The 27,182-nt window shown below is 47.0% G+C and overlaps 3 protein-coding genes across 4 annotated transcripts in view; 1 reads left to right on the top strand and 2 right to left on the bottom strand.

Annotated features, from left to right (window-relative positions):
• Positions 1–162: 162 nt before the first annotated feature.
• zgc:162872 (BAR_ACAPs and ArfGap_ACAP domain-containing protein) lies at positions 163–9,551 on the bottom strand. The gene is made up of 22 exons (XM_040039662.1): positions 9,148–9,551; positions 9,011–9,068; positions 8,528–8,647; positions 8,244–8,297; positions 8,095–8,153; positions 7,773–7,956; positions 7,650–7,694; positions 7,455–7,550; positions 7,285–7,359; positions 7,041–7,144; positions 6,913–6,964; positions 4,982–5,082; positions 4,795–4,906; positions 4,500–4,693; positions 4,198–4,267; positions 3,649–3,743; positions 3,491–3,558; positions 2,980–3,140; positions 2,668–2,777; positions 2,469–2,579; positions 2,136–2,197; positions 163–1,641 (listed from the first exon to the last, which is right to left on the bottom strand). The coding sequence occupies exons 1-22, from the start codon at positions 9,198–9,200 to the stop codon at positions 1,517–1,519; spliced, it is 2,109 nt and encodes a 702-aa protein (XP_039895596.1). The 5' UTR covers positions 9,201–9,551; the 3' UTR covers positions 163–1,516.
• Positions 9,552–11,509: 1,958 nt separating this feature from the next.
• On the bottom strand, positions 11,510–19,539 carry LOC120738425 (integrin-linked kinase-associated serine/threonine phosphatase). Of its 2 annotated transcripts, XM_040039644.1 has the most exons (11): positions 19,534–19,539; positions 15,174–15,235; positions 14,165–14,308; positions 13,920–14,037; positions 13,731–13,837; positions 13,270–13,363; positions 13,102–13,189; positions 12,887–13,017; positions 12,695–12,814; positions 12,298–12,379; positions 11,510–11,744 (listed from the first exon to the last, which is right to left on the bottom strand). In XM_040039644.1, exons 2-11 carry the CDS (start codon positions 15,214–15,216, stop codon positions 11,604–11,606), a joined length of 1,068 nt encoding a protein of 355 aa, XP_039895578.1. In that variant the 5' UTR covers positions 15,217–15,235; positions 19,534–19,539; the 3' UTR covers positions 11,510–11,603. The 2 variants fall into 2 exon arrangements, with proteins under 2 accessions (XP_039895578.1, XP_039895577.1); XM_040039643.1 differs by lacking the exon at positions 19,534–19,539 and having other exon boundaries at positions 15,174–15,478.
• LOC120738423 (latent-transforming growth factor beta-binding protein 4-like) overlaps positions 16,615–27,182 on the top strand; it is a 58,888-nt gene continuing 48,320 nt past the window's right edge. Inside the window, exons 1-3 of the mRNA XM_040039642.1 lie at positions 16,615–17,070; positions 23,158–23,228; positions 25,272–25,947. Coding sequence (XP_039895576.1) covers positions 16,865–17,070; positions 23,158–23,228; positions 25,272–25,947 — 953 coding nt within the window. The 5' untranslated portion in view covers positions 16,615–16,864. The remainder of the gene's footprint in view (positions 17,071–23,157; positions 23,229–25,271; positions 25,948–27,182) is intronic.

The following is a 27,182-nucleotide window of genomic DNA, read 5'->3' as shown; positions in this document are numbered from 1 at the left end:
AAACAGAAAGTGTATTATTTTTTACATCTGTGCTCGCAGGTGTGCAGACGGTGGGCGGAGCTTGTGAAATCCACAGGTATGAATTACTGTAGCAAACTGTATGTTTCAAACAGCTGGAGCGCAAAGTGCCGCGTGATTGGTGAGAACAAACATCAGAGACTCTTCTTCAGTGGTTTTATTGAGCAGTAGCATCACAGCAGTAACGAACGGCGTCATCGGCGTGATTCGACGCGTCCTGCTGTGTCAAACATTCAGTCAGAGACGAGCCTCGCGGCCTCGTTCATTCACACAAACAGTCAAAAACAGATGAGCAGCAAAAGTCTGAAATCCCTTTTGGACACACTGTTAAACGCGGGGCATTAAGGGAGGTTATTAAATTCAACCCTGACGCTTCTTCTTCCTCCCACCGTACATCAGAGTTTCAGCGAAGCATCACGGCTTCACGCTCCGTCACAGCTCGGTAAAAACGTGGAAACGACAGCCAAATATTTACAGTAACAGCTGAAACGTTTACGTTCACAGACACGTTTTTCTGGTTCCAGTTGTAAATATTACTGTGAAATACAGCAGAAGACTCGAGGTAATAACTATTTACATGACCTTCAAACGAGGGAGAACTTTGGATCAATTTAATCCTAATTTGTCCCAGAATGTAAAAACATGTTAGCACATAAACGTCACTATATTAAAGATTCACCTCCAAATATGAAACATTTTATTGTTCAAAGGGTTTCAGAGTGTTAAAATATTCTCTCTCGTTTCCCCGTCGTTGTATTTGTTATTACATTAAAGACGTTTCAGTCTAATAAACATCTAAAAACCACGATACCAAAACGTGTCTGTTATTACCCTTCACTGTGCGGTTAGGTCACGTGTTACTGTTGTTGTATTTCCTCGTTATTACCAAGCTGGGATGTGAAGTGTTCGGACTTTCAAACAGAGACAGATTAAAACAAAAGGTGGAGGCTGTAGCTCCATCAGCTGTCAGAGCTCAAACAGCACCACCTTTCACACATAAAACAGCTTCATTCCCAGCGATCCGCTCCAGCTTTCGGTGATTCCTATTTTTCGGCGCAGGAGCGGAAACATCTGGAAACGTTTTCTGGAACGCTGTCTGAATTGTGAGGACATAAAGTGCTGTTGGAAGTTTTTCAGGACGTGTCAGTGTCTTCACAGTAAATTAGTAACCGATTAACTGTGCCCAGCAGGGGGCGCTAGCTGTAACTACATCCTGAAGTAAAGTTGCGTGACTGAGGACAAACCTCTGTAACATTGATCTCCTCTCATGAGAGTTAAGACGTGATTATTCAGATAAAATATATTTAGATTCAATAATCTGAGGTTAATATGAGAGGAAATATTTTCAGCTGCACTCGTGGTTATCTGAAGGTCGGTAACGGTTCTCTGTCAACGGTAATCCAAGAAGAAGGTGTCTGAGGTCTTCCTCCTGCGTGGGCTGGTACTCGTGACAGAATAATTTACACTGTTACCGTCACCGCTCTCCATCCTTTCAACACTACCCCTCCTCCTCCTCTTCCTCCGCCCCTCCTCGGCTGAAGTGCCGCCGGCTCAGTCGCTCCGGGTCATGTGACGCCATGTCGCTGAAGTCCCGGAAGATGTCCTGAAACGTCTCATCGTCTCCTGAGGACAACACGACAGTCACAAGTTAACAGGAGACATCATGGGAGGAGGCCTGGCCTCTCCCCTGCCTCCAAAGAGCCAATCAACAGAGGAAATATAAGCCAATCAGGTTCACAGGTTAACCCCAACCTAACCCAGGTTCAGGTAAAGGTTCGCGACCATTTCAGAAACTGTGAGCACGCCCAGCAGGACTCTGCATCACAGGGAAACAGGTTTGAAAAGCTTGTGTTGAGAAAAAGCCGACAAACTTTCAAAGCGTTTTGACGTCTCCGTGACGACGAAAGTTACACTTACAGTTCCTGCTCCGGTCATTAAGAGTGCGCCTTTAAAATAACCAATCAGATTTCACCTAGCTACAAAACTTTGATAAAGGACATAATCTTTATTTTGACTTTTGGACTGCAGCAGCTCTGCGTGACGCTCGTTCAGCCATCTGGTTTCACCTTCCTTCTCAGCTGAAGACAAACGTGAGACAAATGTTGGAGTCGACTAACCCGCGGCGCCGAAGACTCCCTCCGAATCCCTCATCTCCTCGTTCATCCGGGCCATCCGGAGCCTGAAACACACGAGTCATGATCACGTTAAAAGAGTTCACAAAGGAATTGAAAGACTCCGTTATCGGTCGTGTGTTTCCACAGCGCTCTGAAGACCCGCCTCGACCAATCAGATCAGTCCCTTGACGTACGAGAAACTTTATGATTGGACTCTGGTCACGGTCTGAAACGTGAAACGTCACGTGTCGACTTTTTCATACATCAGCGGGCTTTTCTGATCTTCAGGATGCCGTGGAAACAATGTTAAGGCTGAAAACACTTCCTGTGACTCACAGAGTGACGATGTCAGCATTGGCCGTTTCCACGGCGATGGCCAGAGGGTCATGACCTCTCTCGTCCACTGCGTACTGATTGGCTCCTCTCTTCAGCAGCAGGCACACCTGTCTGCAACGGCCAATTAAAACCAGCAGCGTTGATTCGAGCTCATGCTGTGTGTGCGTGTGTGTGTGCATGTCTGTGTTCGTGTGGTTACCCGGTGTGACCAGCAGTGGCGGCAGCGTGCAGCGCCCCCTGTCCTCTAAGGTCTCTGTGATTGACGTTTGCGCCGTTCTGCAGCAGGAACTCGCACGCCAGCAGCGACCCCTGCAGGCAGCCGAGAGAAACAGTGAAAGCAACGAAGTTTGTATTCTGTTTACATCACAGCTCTCTAAAGGCTCAGTGTGCAGAAATAATATTACTGATAACAACGATGATGATGTCACGTAGGAGTCAGTGATGTTATTAATGAGTAATAATCAATAAAAGGTGCTTTCAGTAACATTTCCTCTTCTTTGTGCATGCTCACCCCGATCGCTGCTCCGATCAGCGGCGTGCGGCCCTCCTCCTCGCCAACGCTCCCGTTGACCTCCGCCCCCTCGGCCAACATGGACGCCATGGCAACCAGGTCTCCTGCCAAAGACGCCTGATAGAGACGTAGCATGGCTGAGTCCTTATGACGATGATGCTCTGAAACAGAAAACGGAGAAAACATTTTTTTTCTAAACACAATAAATTTAAATTAGTGCTGAGCCGCAACAGGACGCCGTAACACGCCGATGCGAGCACTGACAGAGGAAGCCAACCACACAGCTGTCGTGCACGGGACAGGAAGTGAACAGACGGGTGCTGCAGCAGAGAGGCGTGATGGGTCAGGTGTTACAGGGGGCAGTGAGGCTCAGAGCAGCGGCGGGAACGAATCCAGCAGTAAAATGTAAAAGTAATAGATTACTGCAGTGATGAATGCGCTGATAAGGTATCGTTCCAGTTTAAACAAACTTCTTAAATTCTAGTTAAAATGTGCAGACGGTCGGACTTACGAGCGCCGTTGGCCTGGACAAACTTCTTCTCCACGTATTTCTCTTTGATCCACGCCTCCTTCTCGCCCCTGAAAGGGAGAAAAACAGGACGCTGAGTCTCTGCTTCCAACATTCACGTTCAACCAAAGCCGATTCCTTTCAGCGGCTCGTGTTTTTACCGCGGGCTGTCGGCTCGGGGCTTGACTCGTCCCTCCTCTGAACATCGCGCCTCGTAGATCTGGTTCATCACATCGTTTCCCAGAACGCACAGCAGCTGAGGAGGAGCATTCACATTTTAGAATCTGGGCCTGCGATCGATTCTTCATTGATTTTTTTCAACGTCAGACGTGAGCAGCACTGTGAGATTCTCCCGGTTAGACTCGGGGCAGGTGAAGGCAGTTTGGGCTGTTCTGGGGTCAGTTTGGTGGGTTTTCAAACATAAAGATCCAGAGAAGCCGAGAACTTCTTGTGTTAGTTTACAAAACAGCTGATTGCCTTTTAGAGACTGTTTAGAGCAATTTCCTGAAATGATTCAATGACCGAGCAGCGATTTGTCGGCTTGTTATTAGTTCAGGGTGTTTGGTTCACACAGAGGCAGAAATCTGATTTTTGAGCTTTCTCGTTTCTCCTCGTGGCGTTATATTTGACAGCTTCCTCACTTTACGGTCTGCTCTTCACTTTATGATGCCGGAGTGTTAAAGCTTCAGTGCAGAGTGTTTCGCTTCTACCTTCAGCTGTTCGGCCTCCCAGGAGTCCAGAGTGAGAGATCGCACCTTCGACAGATGGACTCCGAGGCTCCTGCAGACACAGAGAAAGAAGAACATCGGCCAACGTGTTGCTGGTTTTCATCTTCTGACAGTAAACTATGAAGATCACCAAACACCAGTGGGTACTTCTCACGGTTCCCACAGGCTGTGTGTGGACAGAGAAAGTTGATGAAAGATCAAAGGGCGAGATTAAAGCCTGAAACCTGCTAAAAAGCAGTGAAGAAGAAATGAGGAGGAAGTCCTCCTGAAACCTGGGCTGTTACCGGTGTATGCCCGAGCACTCGATGCACATGGTGACTGCCAGGTTGATGGAGGCCCAGCGAGGCTCTTCCTCCCCGCAGTCACAGCACCTCTGGTTCCCAAGGCCCCTCAGGGCCACGCTCAATGCTGCCGGCCTCTGGGCGGGAGGGCCCGGACAGACGTCCCCGCCACAATGCAGAGGGGGGAGCTCCTTAGGCTGCACATAGAGAGGAAGAACTCGTCAGCCAAACGGATGGGGGAGGGGAGTTAGCTGTAATATTCAGAGGTGAGTGTATCATGGTCGTGGTGTGGACCGGCCTGCGTCAGCTGAGTGTCGCTTCGCTCTCTGTAGGCGAGGTCGATGCTGCCCTGCAGAGCACTGAGCCAGGCCTGCTTCAGCTGCTCCGAGTCGGCCTGCAGAGCACAACACCTGGAAACAAACAGGTCAATTAACGCCATATCACATGACCCTACAGGTGTGAAAACGCCGTGTTCACTGTCTTACTTCTGGACGGAGAGCAGCTCAAAGCAGAAGCGTCGGTCCGCGTGATCCAGAGATTTGACAGCACACAGTCGAAGATCCTCAAACAGAACCACAGCTTCCTCCTGCGGCGTGGGATTCAACATGACTCTTCATCATGATCCTCAGCAACATCATCACCATCCTCACCATCCTCACCACATCACCATCCTCACCACATCACCATCATCACCATCCTCACCAACATCACCATCATCATCATCACCATCCTCAGCATCATCACCATCATCATCATCACCATCCTCAGCAACATCACCATCATCATCCTCACCATCCTCACCATCATCACAGTCCTCAGCAACATCACCATCATCATCATCACCATCCTCAGCAACATCACCATCATCATCCTCACCATCATCACCATCCTCAGCATCATCATCATCCTCACCATCCTCACCATCATCACCGTCCTCAGCAACATCACCATCATCATCATCACCATCCTCAGCAACATCACCATCATCATCCTCACCATCATCACCATCCTCACCATCATCATCATCCTCACCATCCTCAGCAACATCATCACCATCCTCACCATCATCACCATCCTCAGCAACATCATCATCATCATCATCACCATCCTCAGCAACATCATCACCATCCTCAGCAACATCACCATCATCATCCTCACCATCCTCAGCAACATCATCACCATCCTCACCATCATCACCATCCTCACCATCCTCAGCAACATCATCATCCTCACCATCCTCACCAACATCCTCACCATCATCACCATCCTCAGCATCATCATCATCCTCACCATCATCACCATCCTCAGCAACATCATCACCATCCTCACCATCATCACCATCCTCAGCAACATCATCATCATCATCATCACCATCCTCAGCAACATCATCATCCTCACCATCCTCACCAACATCATCACCATCCTCATCATCATCCACACCACCATCATCATCATCCACACCACCATCATCATCATCCACACCACCATCATCATCCTGAATTTTATGCAGTTCTTCCTCCGACTAACATTCATCCATGAAATTCTTTCTTCAAACACTAAAAGCAGAAAACTCACCTAAGTGTGAGGTGGTATAACCGGACGCCTTCCTGTGATTCCAGGACCAGTGGAGTGTAACTTGACTGTCTGGAGGGTTTCTACTTTGTTTTTATTTGAATTTAGCGTCGAATCAGAGTAAGTGAAAAATACAGATTTTTTTTTAAAGTGGACCTTTTTCAGTGTTTCATTATTTCCTGTCATGGATGTTCATATCAAACATGACCAAAGGATTAATAATGAGCTCAGTGTACACAGAGTAAACCCTGTGAGCTCTAAACTCACAGTTTATCACAGCTTCTCCTGTTGAAGTGTCACGGAGCAGGTAATAATCAGAGGAGGTCCACTTTAAAACTGATTTAAACTGAACTTTTAATTTTCTGTCATCATGTGAACATTTAGATTGAGAAATGTTAAACTTGAGTTTCTGATGTAAAAATTTGTGAACAGAAAGAAAAAAGTAAATTTTGCAGAATGAATAAACGTAGACAAAAACATGCTAACGATTGTTCTGAATGAAAGCAGGAAGAGCGGTCAGCTTCCAGAGAAATCTCAGGGACACCTGTCACACCAACATGAAGTCACGTGAGGTGTCTTCAGCTGTGATCTCAGCTGGAGCTGGGCAGTAATTTTCTCCCGCAGGTGGATTTAAGGCTGGATTTGATTACATGTAATCAATCCGAGGAGCTGAACTCTGTTTAATGGCTGTAACAGGGTGTGAATCCAATCAGAAGTTAAACCACCATAAACAGAACGTCCAGCTGGGAACAAATTCAGACCTCTTGATTGAGCTGATCAGTTATCAGGCAGTGAAATCGATCCCTTTGATTAGCTGTTCTTTGATTGAGTGGCCGGGTCTCACCTTGTGGGACTTCCTGTATATGAGCTGGTTGTCTCTGATGGTGAACCAGGATCTGAAACAGGTTTACAAGTTAGAAGGATTCACTGAGGTCAAAGGTCAGCAGGCCATGTGACACTGCGGGTCTCTACCTCTTCCACATTTTAGATTTCCTCCTCGAGCGTTTGAACAGGTAACCCCGGATGATGTCATCATTGCCAGGACACGCGCTGACCATCGGCTCACCTGAAGCATCCTTAGAACAAACACACGCGTGTTTCAGAGCGTTCGTTCTGCTTCGAGTCTAAATGTATTCGTCCCTCCTTGAACAACATATCTAACATCTGTCTGCAGCGTCTGCTGGGACAGATGTGCTGATCTGTGAGGACTCCTTACCCTCTGCTGGACCAGCAGGTGTCTGTTCTCCAGCTCCTTCCTCTTGGCCGTGCAGTCTGCAGACAGCTGTGACAGCTGTGGAGCACACACAAACACATACGTGTACACAGCCGTTACTCCACACCGAGGCTACCACACAAACCAGCACAAAGAGGTCAGAGGTCACAGACCTGCGCTGCCATGGTTTTCATGGTGGGCTCGAGGTCTCTTAGCAGGTCAAAGCCCTGGTGGAAGAAGGTGAACTGAGCGTGGACGAAGGAGAACATCTGGAAACGCAAACTTGAGTCAGTACACGAAGATGGTCGTATCAGGTATGTCCCCCCTCTATGACATCACACAGACCCACGAGTTGTGTTTTCACTCACAGAGTTTAAGATGTCGACCTTCTGCTGAGTCTTGAAGGTGTTGAGCTGAAAATTAGGACACAGAGGATAAAGCATCTGATGTTCCTTCATGTCATCAATGTTAAACACACTCAGGTGTCACACCTGCAGACAGTAATCCAAGGCGAAGTGCTGGTAGCATTTGCGTGTAGCGAGCAGCAGGTGACTTGCCCGCTCGGCGTCGGCGGCTTTATGTCGAGACACCTGAGCGTTCTTCGTCGCTGCCGTCTCCAGATCCTCGCCGATCCGGACAAACTCCTTCCTGGTCTCCGCCAACTGGGGCAGGAACCTCAGAGAGATGAAGAGCAGCAGTGTCATCACCAGAGCAGCTCAGAGCTAAACTGTGTTACTGTTACTGTGGCAACGGCCTCTACACTGAACCCGGGAACCCCGACATACTGATCAGCCCCCCGGAGTGATGCCTTACTGCGTGCAGAGGTTAGTGAGCTGCTGGCCGATGGCTCTCTGTGTCTGATCAAACAACATCTGCAGGTGAAACACACACACGAGTCAAACACATGAGTCTCTGCTGGAGCTCAGACGAACAAACACGAGTACAGCTGAGCGTGGACTCACAGTGTGGAAGCTGACCATCTCCTGCAGGCCCTGGTGGAACTGGTTCAAGCAGGTCTGAGAGGAAGGAAATAGGAAGTCAGACAGGAAATGCCCCAACACCCCACCGAGAAACTGAGCAGACATGTTAGGTCATTAGTCCTTCCTGGCTTATTAGCTGGTAGTGTTGGATAAATGAACTCAGAGGAAACAGAGCAGACGTTGTGGGGCGTCAGGAGCTGAAAGTAAATTGGACGACCGGATGCAGCGATTTCTTCGTTTTTCAGATGCATCGAGGAGCTGCTTACTGTGATCACGCTGTCCTTCGTCTGATTGGTGCACAGCTCAGCTAGACCGCTCAGTAGCAGCTTATTGGCAGTGCTGTACGCTTGTCCCGCCTCTACCATCTTCCCACACAGCTTCATCACCTGATTGTTTAGAAACAGACAGTACAGACCAATCAGCTTGCCTCACTAGTAACAGTTAGCTTCTAACAGTACTTCATCAGTACTAGTGAGTATACAGCTGTATTAACAGTATTTGTAGTACTACTATTAGCTGTGAAATTACAACTAGTATCGTAATAGTATTAGCTACAGTATTTGTACTGTCTAGCAGTATTAGCGCTAGTATATGCAGTATCAGTAGCCTAGTACAAATAGTACTACCACTATTTGTAGTGGAAGTACTTGTACCTTGTCTCCATGCGTCTCTAACAGTTTTTATTACAGCAGTAATGGTAGTAATAGTAGTAATGGTAGTAATGGTAGTAATGGTAGTAGTACTTGTACCTTGTCCAGTTTTGTCTCCAGCTGTGAAACATCTGTTTCAAACTGATCCAGAGCCAGCCTGAATAAAATAAATAAAGCGTCATCACTACAAATGAACATGCGCAGATTGGTGTGTGTGTGCGTGCGCGCGCGCATACCTGAACTCAGGTGAGTCTTTGACGCAATCCTCAAAGTCCAGCAGGCAGTCCATGACGTCACCCAGCAGTCCCGTGTCCCTGTAGTGAGTGCGAGTGTAAATGAAGTTAGCTGCGGTGCTTCATCCTGCCGTTAGCCGTTAGCTCCGCTCTAATGAATCATTTTTAAACACGCGCCGGGGACGTGGACGGACTCCTTCACGCGCCTGGTCCACAGCCTCACAGCGGGTGGATCCGTCGCGCGCAGCACACGCGCCCCGGTCGGCCCTCCATATTGGCGCGGTTGAGATCAGAGAGTAACTAACCCGGGTCAGCCGCTGTTCTCGGACTAACAGCTGTCCCGCTGCAGCCCGCTGTTGTCAGACTTGTTGCTAACCGACAACGTCCGCCTAATATCCGCTTTGTTTGGCTCGGAGCCAGCCGACAGTCACAGCAACTCCAGCGACCCCCAGCGGCCCGGGGCGGAACCACACCTACCGTGCCCGTTATTTATTTAGGGCTGAGTATCGTCGCTGATTTCGATTCAGTTTTGACAGTCAGAAATATTCTAATTCTGATCATTTATCAGCACATATCCATGTTTTATATCTGTGTATAAACCAAAGCTGACACTGAGACTTCATCAGAGGTGTGAGCATCACAGCAGGTGTAACTGAGGATCCAACAGAAAAACATGAAGCAGGTTTTCCTGTTCTGGCTTTTTATAGCAGAAGACCTTAAAAATATTCTGCAGTCGATCAAAAACTGAAGCAAACCATGAATGAACATGTGAACATGACCTGATGAGGTTTGATTACAGACGCAGCTGAGCAGTCATTTGTAAAAGTTTCCATTCGTCCAGTTTGAACAGCAGAGACGAGGCTTTGCTGTCAGAGGCCGACAGCACTGAACACAGCAGCAGACTGGTGGCTAATAAACAGAGAATAATGCAGGAAACAGAGATTTGATGGTAAACTGGCCCCTGAGTGCTGAGAGAGAGAGAGCTGTGCAGGAAGTACAGCAGCCAAAGTCAGAGGGAGCTCATGAGCATGGTTATCAAACGTGAAGCGCAGTTTGATCTTCTTTTGCTGCTGGTTCAGTCAGTGTTGGTCAGAGTGACGAAACCTGCAGCTTCAGGATCTGTGAGCCGTCGACTCTCAGCGCCGACGGCGTCTGTGGACGATCCACGCTCTGCGTTTACATCTTTGTGCTTCTCACTTACTGTTTTAGCTGTTTGGTGGTTGTTGAAATAGCTTCGTGAGCTTTAACCTGAGATTCTGTCAAAATAAATTTATATTTAAAAATCATTCAGGATTTAATGAATCGATATCGTGTTATTCAAGCTAATATCGATCTTTTTGAACCCACGCCTACTCGTAATTGTTTTTTGATTTCCTTTCACTGACTGAATTAAAACTCAACATGTAGTAAATAACAGACACTACTACTTAAATACATAAATATTTAAGGTTTTATGTGTAGTGTATATGCATTTGTTTTAAAATTCAGATTAGAACAAATATATTGACAAAATATTAAAAAAAAAAACTATACAAATATTTTTTAGCCCTACAAAATTATGTTATTAGTTTTCTTTTATTAATTGTAGTTTCAAGTCTCTTTTAAAAAAAGATGTTTGCATGTTTTCAGTGTTTTTCGCTGCTGCAAACCGACTTCTGTGAGGAATAAAATGCACGTAATCTTTCGAGGCCAACAAAGTGAAACGTTCGACTTTCACCAGCATAATTTCACCTTTCGTTTCCTGTTTATTGGCAGAAAAAATGGCGTACATAGCTTTTTATCAGAAGTTACGATGAAACATTGAACATCTAATCGAATCACTTCATCACTAAATCACTTTAAGCATATTTGCACTGCAAAAGACTCTTACAAATGTGGATTGCACAACACTGGACATTATAGTTCTTCATTTCCACTTAATACTGTACAGTTGCCGTTATTGTGTATATATATTTATATTTCTTCATACATTCCTATATATTTCTATACTGTGTATTTGTGTATTTTGTTTATAGTTATTTTATTTTCAACTTTAATTTATATTTTATTCCTTCCTAGTTAAATTGATCCTTTTTAATTTTCACATTATTTCCTATCTTATTCATAGCCTTTTCTTTTCTGTTTCTTTAGGCCACGAGCAGTTGTGTAAGCATTTCACTGCATATCATACTGTGCATGAGACAAATAAAATTAGAATTTGAAAGGTTTTCTTCATCCAGCTGGATTTTTTGTTGCATCACAGAAGAAGAAAAAAACCTGTCCCTGCTGTGTTGTTTAATGATCGGGCTGCACGGTCTGATGCGTTTCCTCTTTATGTCGCGTTTGTGTTAATAAAGTTAACAAATTCAAACACTGACGGGACAAATCAGCTGATGGAGACGGAAAATAAAAATTTTTATTGTAAAAGAAGCGGACGTTACAGCAGCAAGAACACAGAAACAAAGATGAGGACGATGAGTTCAGTAGCCAATAGAAACCAGGATCACAGTGACGTTGTCAGCGCAGCCTCGTCTGACCGCCTCGCTTGCCAGCTGCTGACAGGCGGCCTCGAACCGCCGCTCCTCCTCCATCTGCCCCGCCCCCTTCTCTTTGCTCCCGTCCTGTAGGCATGAAGAGGAGGATGAAGGTCACCCAGCAGAACTCACATGTTTAACTGGATTAAGGCCAAAACCAGTGGGTGACGTCGCAGTGGGTGTCTCCATCTTTTGCATACAGTCTCTTTTTTTAAAACATACATATAAGTCTAAACTATGAAGCAGAGCCTCGATTGAACATGTAGCCTAAAGGAGCTCAGGAAGGAAAGCGACTGTTTCTTTAAGCGTCATGAAGACGTCTCACCTCTCACTGTGAGATGGTGAAAGATGGACCCTTGGGCCCCCTCCTCGATTCGATTAAGGGTCCAGCTTCCACCATCCTACAGTGAGAGGTCAAACGTCAAACATGAAACTTAAAGAAACGGCTGCTTTTCTTCCTGAGCTCCTTAGATTACCTGGGTGACAGATTACACCCTCACAGATGAAAAACAATCCAAAGTTACATGAAGCTAATCTGCAGACACGCTAACTGCGCTCTTATTTTGTTACACTCATCCGTCGCACTTCCTGCTGACGCAGCGACTTGTGATTTGTGGTGTTAAGGAGGACGGGCTGATACCTGGAGGACGCCGAGGACGAACTTCACGGCTTCGTCGGCTGAGAAGACTTTGAACAGGCCGTCACAGGCCAGGATGATGAACCTGCAGAGAGCAGGGACAGTGCTCACACACCTGGGCGCCTCCCAGATCACAGCAAACCAAAGCTGTTTAGGTCCAAATCCAGCTGTTTCCAGTTGTTTCTACTGTGCAGCATCTTATGTATTAAACACGTTTTATTTCTAGTTAGTGAACTCTCCATCACGCTCTCATTGGCGCCAACGGGCTGTGCACTGATGTAGCTCCACCTTCACTGTCACTACACTGATGCTCAGGTGAGCTCAGGTACACAGACCGGGCTGTTTTAAACGTCACGATTCTGTTTCTACATTCGTGGAGCACCTTTTGGTCTCTCCTTACCTGTCATTGGGCGTGAGCTGACACCTCCTCAGGTCGGGGGTCGAAATGACGCCACAGCGTTTGTACTGACCGTCCCCGATGGAGCGAGACACCTCCAGGACACCGAGCACGCGGCCATCCCTGCGGAGACACGAACACATCACCGTTAGCTGAGGCCGAGAGGCGCTGGTGGAGGACGGTGAGGATTCGGACCTGACGGTGCCGCCGGCTCTCTGGATCCTCATCCTCTCCTCGTAGATGGTCGGGTTGTGCTCCTTACTGAGCGCCAGAGTCACCGACCTCCTCTGTCCGTCTGCCGCCGCCTCCATCCGACACATGACTGCCTGCAGACACGGAAACGGCGCAGCAGGAAGCTTAAGACAGGAAGAAAAAGAAGCGCAGGTGGAGGTGAAGAAACGCCGGCTCACCCTGCTGTCTCCCAGGTTGGCCACGTACACCATGTCATCCACCACCAGCACGCAGGTGGCCGTGGAGCCGTCCTTCCACGCCGGTTTCCTGTCCACACAAACAGCTCGTCAACTTTTCCTGCTCCACATTTAAAAACAGCTGCGGCACACTGGCGCTCAGAGTCTTACTGGCTCGAGGCCTTCTTCAGGAAGTCTTCGTCGGTCTGCTTGAACGTGTCCAGGAGACACCTCTTAATCAGCTTGTCTGCGTTTTCAGCATCTCCTGAAACAGACGACGTGCTTTAACCAATGAGAAGGCACCACGGCTCTGTCACACGTTTATGTCAAAGTAAACTTACAGATGACTCTGGGTCTCTCTGGACTACTGCGCCCTCTTGTGGACATGACGTGATATTAAAGCAGTTTAATTCTTCTAATAATTAAACGTGATTTATGTCAGTTTTCACGTCACTATTATTACTGCGGCATTAAAACAAGCAGCTGCCTCATCCATCATCCATCATCCATCCAATCACGTCTATGACCGCACAGCGAGCAGGGAAACAGGAGACAGCAGCAACTGGACTTTCAAAATAAGAGCGAGGGGGGATTGACCACTGCGGGTCGTGAACAGCGTGGAGGAAACTCACCTGTGGGGAACTTCTTGGCGAGAGTGTGATGGAGGTTCTCAGCGGCGAATCCAGAGGCTCGAGCGCCGCCATGGCCGTCGAACACGGCGAAATACGAAACTCGGGACCTGCAGACAAAGACACGACGTCAGAGAGACCACACGGAGGAGCTGTGACCGATCATGATTGGTGGGCGTGACTTCCTCTTACACGTTTCCTGGCAGCGTGGACAGACAGCCGCTCATGTCCGGCAGCAGCACGTGAGCGTCCTGCATCTCCTCGCGCTCGCCACGCCTCGCCGCCACGTATCCTCTGAGCACTGGGAGGCCTAGACACACAAAGAGAGCGTGAGACCGGCGGCGTCCGCCCTCGCCTCTGCGAGTCGTATTCACGTGTGCTCGCGTCTGATTGGAGGAAAAGAAGCAAACAAACATTGTGGTGGAACAGCTGAAGACCTTCTTTGCAAACTTTCTTGACCTCCTCCTCCTCCTTCCTGTGTGCTTCATCTCGTTTCCGTTTCAACCTTTTCTCCTCCTCCTCCTCCTCCTCTTCTTCTCTGGTGGTTGGGGGTGGAGTTGTGAGCGCTGCTAGAGCAGGACCTGAGGAGGAATCGCATCAAACATTAGCCCGATGTCCTTCCTGACACAACCCTCGCCATTTACCTGCGTTTGGTCCTGCATTCATCACAGTCTAACATCACCAAAATCAAACACTCCACATCTCAGCTCGTGGAATTTCACACTTTTTTATACTTTTATTGAATTCATAGACCTGTTTAGGAGCACCAGCTACGGGTTTTTGCTTCTTGTCCGTTTGCAAAGGGTGCTGGTGGAAAATATCCTCCTGCTGGATAAAGATGGAGGAGGAGGAGGAGGAAGGTGTGTTTGAGGGCAGCGAGACAGAAAGAAAGGTAGGAGTGTGGAGGTGAGAGCAGGAACGGTAAAGAGCCGTGACTGATATGGAAAGTGAGGCCAGGAGCATCTAAGTTAGAGAGGGTGAGATGGTCTGGGCATGTGCAGAGGAGGGACGTACATGCAGGGGGGGGTGAGATGGTGATGATTCAGAGACAGCCTGTCTGGCTGTTCCTCACTGATACCAGTTATTAATAATCAAAGAGATCAATAACTGCGAGTTTACGCGGATATACCGAGTTTTAGAAAAAAAATGTAATTCACTACAACCACGTTATGGAAGGAAATACGTCACTTTTCATTTTCCCGGTGCTTTGCTGACTATTTAGTGTTTTTATACAGTCAGATTTCACATTTTAGAGGTGAAAAACTGTCGCTGAGCTAATGAAACCTGCAGCTGCTGACCGATAAATCGATGCGTAATCGATCAGTCATGTCTGTGGGGTGTGAACTGAAGCACGGCTCCCGCAGCAGTAACGCAAACGTTAGCTCACTCGGCTCTGTGATGGAGCCTTAGCCCTGCTGCTAACGTCAAACCTTCCCGTTAACTCACCGGAGGTCTGAGTCGGTTCCGGCAGATCGTCGAACAGATCCATCCCGCTGCCCCGCAACAAGCTAACGAACCCGGATACCTGAGCGAACCGCCACTTCTGCCCCAGCTCTCCGTGTCCGGGTGTCCGTGTCAGGGTGTGTGAGCTGACCCAGTTCGTGTTAAACCGACACGATTATTAAAGCGGGCCAAACTGTGCTAAAGACCCGCTGTCGCTTCTTTTGCAGCAGGAACTGTTCTTCATCTGCAGCCTCAGAGCTAGCCCTGCATTAGCAACACACGGCTACACACAACCTACTTCCGGCCGCTGCTTTCAAAACAAAAGCTTCAAAATATCCGAGCTGCAAATGTCCGGAAGTCTGTGAAGCAAGCTCTAAAAAAAGACAACTTCGTTTCCATAGCATCGTTACGTTTAACCCGCAATAAGGACCTAAAGTTTTAGCAGTTGCACATATTTTGCTACATCAGGTTTTATTTAATTATGTTTTACATGTTTCTGTCAAATAATAAAGAGCATTCACAAACATCAGAATTTACTGTATTTACAGTGTTCTGTGGATCAGCAGGGAGTGTGTATTCATCTACTAATCAGAAGGTTGGTGGTCTATGCCTGACTGCACCAGCCAAAGATACTGATGCATCCATCGGAGTGTGAATGCTGGAAAGCACTAAGTTGGGAAAAGCAAATGTGCCTGTGTGAATGCGGCGTGCTGTATAGAGTGCTTTGAGTGCTTGACTAGAGAGTAAATAAGAACCAGTCCATCCATAACTCCTGCAGCTGTCCACGTTACAGATCAGTGTTTTGGATCCATAGTCAGGAAAGTCCCCGGTCAGATCTTAATCTGATCTTAACTTAAGTAAGTGAGGATAACCTCATGGGTCTGTCAATCACTGACACACAGAGGGGCATCTGAATAAGCGATGGTTCAGCTTCATCCTGACAGAAACTGAGGTTACATGTCATAAAACGAGTAAAACACGCATTTGATAAAAGACTTAAGAACTATTTGTTGATCCCAGGCTGCTGACAGCTTACACAGTAATGCTGAAGTTACGGTGCTGCATTTGTGTCTTATTTGTCTGTGCAGACAGGTGTGCAGCCGACGCAGACGTGCTCGCGTGCAGTCCTGCAGAAGGCTGACAGCCCATTCAGTTCAGTTCTTTTTTTATGTAGCACCAAATCGCAATAAGCTCTTCGGCCTCCTCAAAAAGCCTATTGTGAGGTGAAGACCCTACAATGATGCAGAGGCTGAATCCTGATTGGTTGAAAAGTGGACATGACCAGAATATAGAGTGAAAGCAGAGATCACTGCATGAAGGGAGAGATGTGAAAAGCAAGTTAACACACACACACACACACACACACACACACACACACACACACACACACACACACACACACACACACACACACACACACACACACAGTCAGGTGTTTGTGATGGCACCCTCTGGTGCCAGAGAACAGCCACCGCAGAAGACCATCAGCACAGGCTCTCCACAGCACACTCCTCTCCCTCCTTTCCTTCCCTCCTTGCCTCCTTCGCCCGCCTCTGGCCTCTCATTGGCTGCTTGGCTGCTGCTCTCTTCCAGTTGGCTGGCGGCAGCAGCGGCTGTGGGTGTTCGGATGTCCCACACTCACAGAGAGCCTGAACCTCTCAGCTGCAGCTGATCTCGGAGCTCCTGCGGAGAACATGCGGCTCTGTGAGCTCTGCCTCTGGACCTGCTGGGCTGCAGCGCTCTGCTCCGCAGCACTGCAGCCCGCCGGGCACGCACAACAGCACGCGGGACTGGAGACGAGCCCGGCCGGGGGGAGGAGGCTGAGCGCGGGCACAACCACGGCAGCACCGCGGGGGAGCGGAGGGAAGCCCGGGGACCGCCGGAGAGCAGCTCCGAGAGGGTGAGCACCGCACATATGACCATCATCATCACCATCACATTCCACAGCACACCACCAACCCAAATAACTCACTTATAATCAGCCGGGCTGCTGTCGGTCTGCGGCTCACTTCATGTCTGAAATCATCTGAGAGGAGAGAACAAAAAACTTTGTGTGTCCTGGTCACGGTGACGTCACACCCGTGTGTAAACAGGCTCAGCTGAGTGAGGAGCTTTGGTTGTGTGCTTTGTGTTGGCTTGTCATCACAGCGAGTCCCGCAGGTGTGCTGTCTGCTGTTTAAATCTCTATCATCACAGACACAACAGGACTTCAGCTTCAGGCTGTGCAGGTGTGACCCTCAGGTGAGTGGTTGTGCAGGTATTATTCATCCTGACCGATTTCTCTCTAGTTCTGCTTTGTGCTCTGCTGGTGTCATCCAACTGCTGGGACCTGCTGCACAGGTGCACCGGCTCCTCCTCTGTGTCCACGGGAGCTGTGGAAGAGCATCTCCCTGAGGAGCAGGAGGAGCACTGCACGAATGCTACAGTAAGACCTCCATCATGCTCCTCGTGCACGTTTCTGACCGACTGACTGTCAGAATCAGACTGCAGGAGGGCCAAACCTGCTGCACGGGAATCTTTGCTCACATCACTGTGCAGAACCAACAGGTCCAGCTCTAGTGGATGAGAGCAGGCTCACACTGAGCACAAGAGACAGAGTCTGGAGACGCCGCGGTGAACGTTACGACCCTTCAGCCACATCCAGCAGGACCGGCTCGGCACCCTGGGGAGGAAAATCCTCGGACGGTCCCACAGACCTCCAGGTGTTAGCTACCGGTACCTGAGTGCCCTTAGAAACCAGGATGAAATCCTCAGACTCTGTCAGGCCGGGTCCACCTGCAGCGGGCCCCAGGCTCCTCCTGGTGGAGGACGATGCCTGGCCTCAGAGTGTTCAGGCATTTCTTTGATGACGAAGGCACTGATGCCACCGATCGGCGCTCATGCTCCTCAGACCTGAATCCAGAGGTGAGGTTTGTGTATTGCACCGCAGGAGCTCACGGATGCCCTGACCCAGGTCTGGGAGGAGCTGACCACCTCCCATCAGGAGAATGCACAGATGTTTGTGGGAGCACTTTTGGGCACGTAGAGCTGGATGCTTGAAGGTGGATTTGGACACCTGTAGGCAGCTGAAGTTTGCAGGAGGGGACTGATATCTTTAAAACAGTCGACATCATGTGAACAGAATTACAGATTTTAAAGCTCAAAAATATTTTTATCAAACTAGATGTTTGATGTCTCTGTTCATATTCGATGCAAAACATGTTATGCTGTTCTTATTTTTGAAATCCTTACATTCATATTTATGGATAAGACCAAAGTCCTGCTTCATCGTGCAGGCCTCAGGAGAGGCTGCTTTCCAGGTGCTGGACACATTAAAACAGCTGGATTACCCTGAACAACATGTCTGAGAGCATCTGGTCTACCTGTCTGTGATGTAGTGTGACCGTAAGGCAGCTCAGGAATGTGTGCGTGCGTGTGTGTTGACCGTGCGGGTTTAGGGGTAGATTCAGGCTCAGGTCGGGGTTATCGTCCTTATAAACAGTGTGTGTTTAAACAGAGCCGGTTTAAAGGGGGGAAAGCAGACATGTTTGTGTAGAAGCAGGCCTCGTTGGCTTCAGCGTACTGTCAGAGGAAGCGGCTGATTTAGCGTCATGCTCTCCAAACGCTCTACATGATCAAACGTACACACAACGTTTTTTGGTCCCACACTCTACGTAAAGCTGATTTGCTTTGTTTTTGGTGCTTTGACCCATGAAGTGATCTTTTTAATTTGATTGGAAATTGTTGTCATGTGATGTGATCACATGACCTTCAACATGTATGTGGTGTAATTTTGTGTGTTATTGTGTGGTGAAGTGCAGGTGTGCTCAGGTAAAATGGGAGAGTGCGAGTTGGTAGTCACTCCTGTCGCAGTGAGGTTGGTAAGCTGGCCAATCAGAAGACGGTGGGGAGTTTGGTGTTCGTGTTAGCATACATTAGCATCTGCAGTGAAACCAAAATCCTGCCACTTTGCTTCTGACAAACTCTTTATAACAAACATTGTTTGTTTGCTGTGAGATAAATACATTAAAAGTCTTCTTCTGCTGAGTCTGCAGACGGTCTTTCTACATAAAACCACAGAAGAAGACAATGCTGCTTATTGCAGAGTTGCATTAATTTCAGCAGCAAACATTTGTTTGTTCAAAAGTCAAAATCCTTTAAGGATTTTCTGTACAAATCAAAGAAGTTCTGCTGTTAATCTGCCAGACATCACAAAGTCCACTTTTCTTTTCTCACCGTGCACATGCTGCACGTTGAATGATCCGAGTGTCTGCAGCAGGAACCACGTTACAGCAACATCTGCTGAGGAGAGAAGCCGGCTGATGGTGGAGATGCTGTCTGACAGAATCGTATATAAAACATGTTAATACTTAGCGTGTAGGACGGCACACGTCTGTCTGTGATTCTGCTGACTCTGAAACATCTTAAAGCCTCCCTGCTGCTGACACCGGTTTAATCTCAAACAGAAGAAGAAGAAGCTGCTGCGACTAAAACCAGCGTAGATCAGTTTAATGACAGCAGCTCTGCTCTGCGTCCACGTAGCAGTCAGAAAGTCGAGTTTTTGTTTTATTTTATTTGCGTAATTAAATGCTCAACACTGTGCTTACCTTTATTTTTGTCCTGTATCGATACTTTTACATTTTCCTGCTTATGTTAAGTTTCTTTGTATGAATGTGTGTATTAGCACACATATTTCTGTGTGGATCTATTCTGTTTATTTCAGTTCCATATTTTTTTCTTGGACTCTGTTAGAGCAGCTTTGCATGAGTCACAGTTTAAAATAATCCCTCTTTATGTCGTTCTGGGCCTTGATGCAGCCCGTCAGTTCATTCTCTATCTGAAAAAAGCTGTTTTCATTTCTGTCCCCACAAAGGATCTTTCTTCTGATTGGTTGCCCCTCATAGATATTAGGTGGGTGGAGCTTCTCAACATGAGGTGACCGTACTAGAGCTATGCCTTTTCTATGACCTCACAGATCCAAGAGTAGAAAAAACTGTAAGAAACTGAGTGTTAAGAGAAGTCTGAAGCTACACCGACATCAGTATTTAAAGTTTTGGTCATGTTTAAAATGAGCGTTTCCCTCTGGAACAGGAGATGTACGACAGGAAATACCAAAAACCCTACACGTTAATAAATAAAATGTTTTATCGACCCTTCTCAGCTTCTCCAGCACATTTCTGTTGTTTCTTTTATAGCACTTGATTTTTTTGTCACTCTAATCGGTCGTCCCGTCAGGACAGAGAAAGCTCAGACTGACTGAGGGCGAGCTTTGTGTTTGTAGTTTTCTTTGTGGATGAAATGTGGAGGCCAACAGGCTGCTCAGTGTCTGAAGGCTAAAGGAGAATCTTTGAAGCTCAAAGTGTCTGAGAGCGTAGGAAGCAAACACAGGCTCGTGGTTTCAGAGAAGCTGTGGACTCCCTGACTCGACCCGACTCGGGCTCCTTCCTGACTTCTGGGTCATTCTTGTAGGTCTTTGGTGTTGGTGAAACTCTGGGATAATGTCCCCGAAAAGTCAGTGAAACAACCGTGTGTGTGTGTTTATGCCCCTCCCCCTGCACCTGACGTGGCACAGGTTGTAGTCATTTTAACAGAACAGCTTGTAATGAAAATATAAATTCAGACTCAGCACTGTGCTTCGTCCCCAGAAAGAGTCTCATATGACCGTCACCGTGTTATTGTTGGCAGCTTAACTTCATTAGTCCCTCGTTTCCTTAAAGTGCAGCGATTAGATGAGAAACAGTTAATTTTATAAAAGCTGCTGCAAAATGAAATGCATGACCTGGAGGAGGGTCATTACTCTGCTTGTAGGACGATTTGTTCTCAGTCGCTTTCCTGAGGAAAGATTTCTTATTTTTAGCTTCTGATGTGTTTCTACTAAACTGAATGTGTTTCGATTTTTATTTATTCGATTGACTCTGAAAGCGGAGCTTTAACTTTCACTTGATCAGGTGAAAGCTGTTTTAAAGTGGGAGACGCTAAAAGACTTGTTTCAGAGAGAGGACACACTAAGTTCCAGTATAAGATAAAGAAGGGTTATTTTAAACCGCAGACACTTCAGATTATTCTGCAGTTTGAATACTTGGGGATTATTCGATGATTGTGTTGCTCTAAGGCTGCAGGTGAAAGCATCAACAAAACGTATTTAAGCGGAGCTTTTTGTCGTGCTTTGCAGACTCAGGAAAATCCTTCGAATGTCTTTGTATTAAAGGTCTTAAAGTCTTAAATTTAATCTGGTGAACCAGCAGAAATCTTGCGACGTGCTTATTTCTATCAGCTGCCGTTCCTGTATGAAGGGGTCTTTGCTCTAACTTGTACCCCTGCGCCTCTCTCCGGACTCACCCGTCTGTGTGTATACAGGTTCAGGACTGTATGTGTGGTAATGCTAAATCTTTGTTTGGACACACACTGATCCCGGTGTGAGTTAGTGGGGCCTCCTGTGCTGCTACAATACGACCGGTACGCTGTGAGTAATGATTAAATCCTCTGCAGAGAAGCTGTGTCCACACTCGGTCGGCTACATTTAACAAACAGCGTCTCATCTCTGCCGCCGCCCCCGAAACCCGAACCAAGCCCGAGCCCGGTTTATTCATCGCTGTCAGAGTTATATCTGTTAGACCGCCTTGTTGCTTTCATGTCTGAACATCAGAAGATCTCCAGCCTAAACATTATATATAATCAATTTTCTCCACTTACCCGGGTCACAGAGATACCCTCACATTCCCCTCCACATCCACTTCCTTGGGATACCGAGATGTTCTTGAAGCAAGCCTGCAGCCCAGATTGTTCTTAAGCCTTTTTCAGCTGCATTTTAGATGTTTAACATAAAGTTGTGTTTCTGTTACGTTCATGCAAAACGATGCAAAGCGAGAACTGGATCAGTATTTGATGTTCGATGTTTTCGAAGCTGTCTCCAGGTGCACAAAGACCAGTTTTCAGACTGATCTACGGACTTGGCTTCAAAGGATTGCAGTGAAGTTGCTGCCGAGACAGAACTTTCTCTGTTAATGAATATTGGAGAACTTCCCACAGTTACCACGACTCCCACAGCGTTCTTTACAATCTAGAACTTGTTCCACTTATTTTCAGTGGAGAAGCATCAGTGGCATTTCCCAAAAGTGTAGCCTAACACACAAATGTCTCCATCAAAAATATGCACCAGAGAACTTGCCCATTTACTTTTAGGCTGCTCATCTTCGGGTCTTTGTGTGACCTCAGACTGACTCCATAACTTGTGTTGCACAGAGTTTGACCACTTCAGGACTTGGTTTTGGGACCTCTTGGAAACTTGCTGTTCAGACTGTCTCAGTTTCTTCACTTTTAATGTGAATGTGAGTAAAATAGACTTCAATGATATTTAATCTCTGGTTTTGGAGCATTTTGTACCAATGGACAACAGCCTAGAACCAGCTCCCCTGGTGTGGAAGAGTTCTTGGGTGGATTTAAGTGGTCTCGATGCCAGAAAGACTCACAAAGACCTTTTGTCTTTGGGAAGTGTTTCTAGAGTGATTTCCACTTTGGTTTCATCGTTCTAGATTTGAGTTAATCTCAGACTCAGTTTTGGATTTAGAGCAATTGTCTCGGAAAAAAACACGAACCCTAATGCGCAGGATTCAGTGTCTTTAGGGCTCTGATTGGCTGTTTGGGATCATGTTTTCTCTGCAGGGTGATCCAACACCTTTGATCAGCTGACTGCTTGTGTTAAGCTTTCAAACAAATCCTTTCTCTGGTTTCCCTCACACTTCCTGTTGTACACAGCTGTGGAGTCACACTGGCCCGTCACTTTGATGAGGGGCAGCGGCTCTTGATCCAAGGTTTGTCTGTGAATTGACTCCTTTTTCCAGAAGACCTGCGAGGTAACGGTTTACTGGGAATGTTTAAATGATTTTATTGGAAGACAGTGAACCCAGCCGCAAATAGCGGACTGCCTGTTTGTAAGGAGGGAATGTTTTCTACCTTTTATTACTTCTAAATCAAGTGTTAAAGTTTAAAACGCCTCCTTTCTCTGCAGGCCTCGAGTATGTGGAGATCGCTGCTGTGCTGGATGGATGCTGTCGCCTAAAACCAGGAGATGCACCAAACGTGAGTATGACGTGAGGGAACTACCACTAGCATGAATTTTGTTAGAAGTCTTCTTTATTTTAGTCAACATCACTCAGCTTGCTGCGCAGTTTAACAAATCTGCAGCACACACCTGCAACAAGCATGCACACTGATCCATCTGCAGATTTGGTTGATTTTGGTCCTCAGGGTGCAGCCCAGATGGATGCCCATAGCATCCACCCAGTGTCCAGCTGCTGAGTCTGCACAGACGGATCTGATAATGCAGGTCAGGTGGAGCTGCTGTCAGCGTGCATCACAGTTTAAAGTGTGAAATGATGCTGGGTGGTGGAGTCCACATGCAGAGCTGGATTTATGCACTCCACCTGCAGACCTGCAGGCGCTCCCACAGAACAAAGTTTAAAGCAGAGTTGCTTCTCAAAGCTAACGGTTCGTTTTTAATTCATAAAATCTGAACCTGCTTCTTCCTGTTAATCAAAGGAAACCTCTGGTGCTGATAAACGAAGCTAACATGGAAACGGCAAAAGCTGCTGAAACATTAGTGGAGACGATGAGCAGGAAATTCACTTCCTGAGTCCGTAAAAACTGAGCGCTCACTGTTGAACTCAGATTTGAATTCTTAGCTAAAACCTAACAACTTTTTTCGCCCTCTGTCACAGGGTCACATGATTGATTTGTTCATCCAGATGATGTTTTTTTTTTTTCAACACTTATTGTTTAGCAGTTCAGCTCCAAACGAGAGGAGAATAAACTGGGTGATTGTTCTTCAGCTTTTCTCTTCATATCAGCAAAAACAAATCAAACTGTGAAACATCATCAGGACGTCCCAGACAAAATATCTCAGACTAATCTGGATCCAGGGGCTGAATCCATGCAGGATATGATGGGATATTATATTATACACATCTGTGTGTGTGTGTGTGTGTGTGTGTGTGTTGTTATTCTGTGCAGATTAGCCACATATAAAAGTAATTTTACTCACGTGGATCCTAATGGTTTCTTTCAGGACGGGATTATGGGGATTGTCTGAAGCAGAAACTCGTGAATAGAAACAGATTTTGCCTCTGACTCGCTTTCTCTCTCTCTCTCTCTCACACACACACACACACACACACACACACACACACACACACACACACACACACACACACACACACACACACACACTCAGCTCAGGGCGTGCAGAGTGAATTTTTGTGTTTAGTCACATTGTTGAGAAACTGCAGAGTTAAAAACCTGTTTTAATATCAGCCCCCCCCCCCCCCCCCCCCAACCTGGGTCTGACCTCAGATCAGTTTTAAAGGTGCTCCTCTGAGTGATTGAGTGATGCAGCAGTAACCTGCACGCTGAGCTGCTCGCAGACGCTGGCTTCTGGAAGCGTTCCTGAGCGCGTGCACTGATGTTTTAATGCAGCGCTGCTGACGCTCACAGAGAGAGATGTGCTATATATGTATATATACACATATATATCTGTGTGTGTGTATATGTGTATATATGTGTGTGTGTGTGTGTGTGTGTGTGTATATATATATATATGTTCATTCACAGATGTTCACAGTGAGGAACATTATTGTGAAACTGTTCTAGTTTGAAGGCGCAGAGTTTTGCAGAGTGGTCAGCCTCTGCTCATCTATCCTTCTGAGAAACTCTGCCTCCTAAACATGCTCTTTTTATACCTGATCATGTTACCGACCCGTCTTTCAGCTACAAAGTGCGTAATGATAAGTGTTACAGCTGCATTCTGCCTGAAAGCCACCAGATGGCGATAACTGTGCAAACAGACATAGAAAACAGCTTTTTGTTGACCCCTGTAGACATCTTCCTGCTGAGTTTGGGGCTCAGACTGTCGTTGTGGGTCACATTGAATAATAATAAGTCTACATTTCAAATGGAGGATTATTTGTGGTATGCTCATTAGCTAATGACTTATGACTGATGGTCCATTAGCCAATGAGCTGCTGGTTTCACAGTGAGATCGGCTTGGCTTTGTTACATCAGGGTATTTGACTGCTGTCTACGCTGCAGTAATGTTCTGTAATGAAGCGCGCTCTCCTTCTTCTTCAGCCAGGTGTTCTCCTCCCTGTCGTAACGGGGCGCTGTGTCGACAGTTTAACAGGTGCGTGTGCAGACGAGGTTTCCATGGTTACCGCTGTCAGCTGCCCCTTTCTGCACCAGGACGCCTGCTGACATCCATCCACCCGACAGAGTTCCCGGTCCACCTCAGACCCCTCCGGATCCCACCACAACCAGCTCTGAGCCCCCAGAGAAGCACCAAACCTGCTGCCAGCTCACCTCCACCTGAACCTCCACCTGAACCTTCAGACCCGTACCCGACTTCCGCTCAGGCTGAAGGAGAGGAGGACACAAAGGTCCCTGACACTGGTCCTGCCAAGGCTGTAGGCTTTGGAGGTCAAACTGAAGAGAATGATGGAGCTGACAGTGGAGGAGGTGTTTCCAAGCGGTTTCTGACTCGTGAGGAGAACCAAGCCTCCCCAAAAAGTCCCACTGTAATCCGGCTCGATCCAGATCCAGATGAAGGGCTGACAGCCTCCAATCAGAGTTCTGATTCTGGATCTGAAGCAGAGGAGAGGAGACCAGGCACTTTCGAAACGCCTCCACCCGAGTTTGATCCAGGACAGGACGAGGAGGATCAGAATGATGGGAAGGCAAGGATAGAGGAGAAGGAGAGGAGGACAGAAGAGAGGAAGGAGAAAAAGATGGCGGGAGCAAAAAAGCTGAGGTAACAAAAAACTCATCTCCTCTTTTTCCTTTCCCAACCTCCTTGTTTCCACTCCTCTGTCCTGGGTCACAAAAATAAAATCCCTCCTGAGTCTTTTCTGGTCCACTCTTCCTCGACCTTGATGGGAAACTTTAACTCTGTAACTCTCTTTATTTAAGCTCAGAGCGTGTTTAAGGTGGGGGGACAGTCTAACCCCCTCTCCTTTCACAAAGGATCCTCCAGTGTCTCCTTTGCTAAAGGAGATGATGAAGGATGCACTGAGGCACCTTTCCTTAGTATCTGGAGAGTTTAACCAGCTGTTTTGTAGCTCCTCTTTGTCCTTCTCTCGCCTGCTTTTTCTTCTTCCTCATCATCACTGCACAGTCAGTGCCGTTCTCTGTTCAGACACCAGGTGGAGTTCTTTATTTGATTATATACGCTGTACTGTACACTGTATGTTGTACAAAGATCAGGCACTACTTCCCGAAGCTGCTGGAAGCTCTAAAATTTTTTAAATGTTCCAGAATCAGCTGGGAAAACTTCTCCATCCATCCTGATCTTTGTTCCACAAATCCGTCCCCTCAGATCCAGATGAGGAGATGGGAAGAAAGACCTGAGCTTTCACTTCTCCGGAGAGTCTGACCTCTGCTGAAATCCAGATTCACAAACTGAAAGTCAGCACAACCCTTGAGTCATAGGTCAGGTGGTGGAGGTCAAAGGTTAGAGCCATGGTCCCTACAGGCTGTGGGAGAATGTTTTATGTTCTGTCTGCTGCAGATTAAACAGAAGTTTTTCACAGTAAAGACCTTTTTCATCACAACAACAAGAGGGTTGCTAAGGATGCCTCTGAGTTTGTGTAGATTTTGGATAAACACCGAACCCCTCTGATCTGGGACAGAGTGTCAGCAATTCATCTCTTTCCTTCTCTGGTTTGAAATCATGGCTTTGGGTATCTGCTGATAATTTCAGTATGACTAAACAAGGATTTAATAATTCATCAACACTTATTTATCAACAAAAACCTAAAGTTTTTTTCTAGCTGCACATCAAACCTGCATTAAGATCAGGTCGGTGTTCGGTGTTGTTTCAGTGTCTTAAGCTGACATCATCCTGAGGACGGCTTGAGAAACTTCCTCTTGATGAGGAAGGTTTTTACCAACACCTTACCGTCAGGTGTCTGTTGGTACCTTTGTACTGATGCAGTGTGAAATGAATGAGTTGTTAAAAAAAATATTCAGCATTTCTGATGAAGTAAA

Source organism: Simochromis diagramma, unplaced genomic scaffold, assembly GCF_900408965.1.
Source record: "Simochromis diagramma unplaced genomic scaffold, fSimDia1.1 OVJJ01000031.1, whole genome shotgun sequence".
NCBI classification, from domain to species: Eukaryota; Metazoa; Chordata; class Actinopteri; order Cichliformes; family Cichlidae; genus Simochromis; species Simochromis diagramma.
This window is presented reverse-complemented; position numbering and strand designations above follow the sequence as displayed.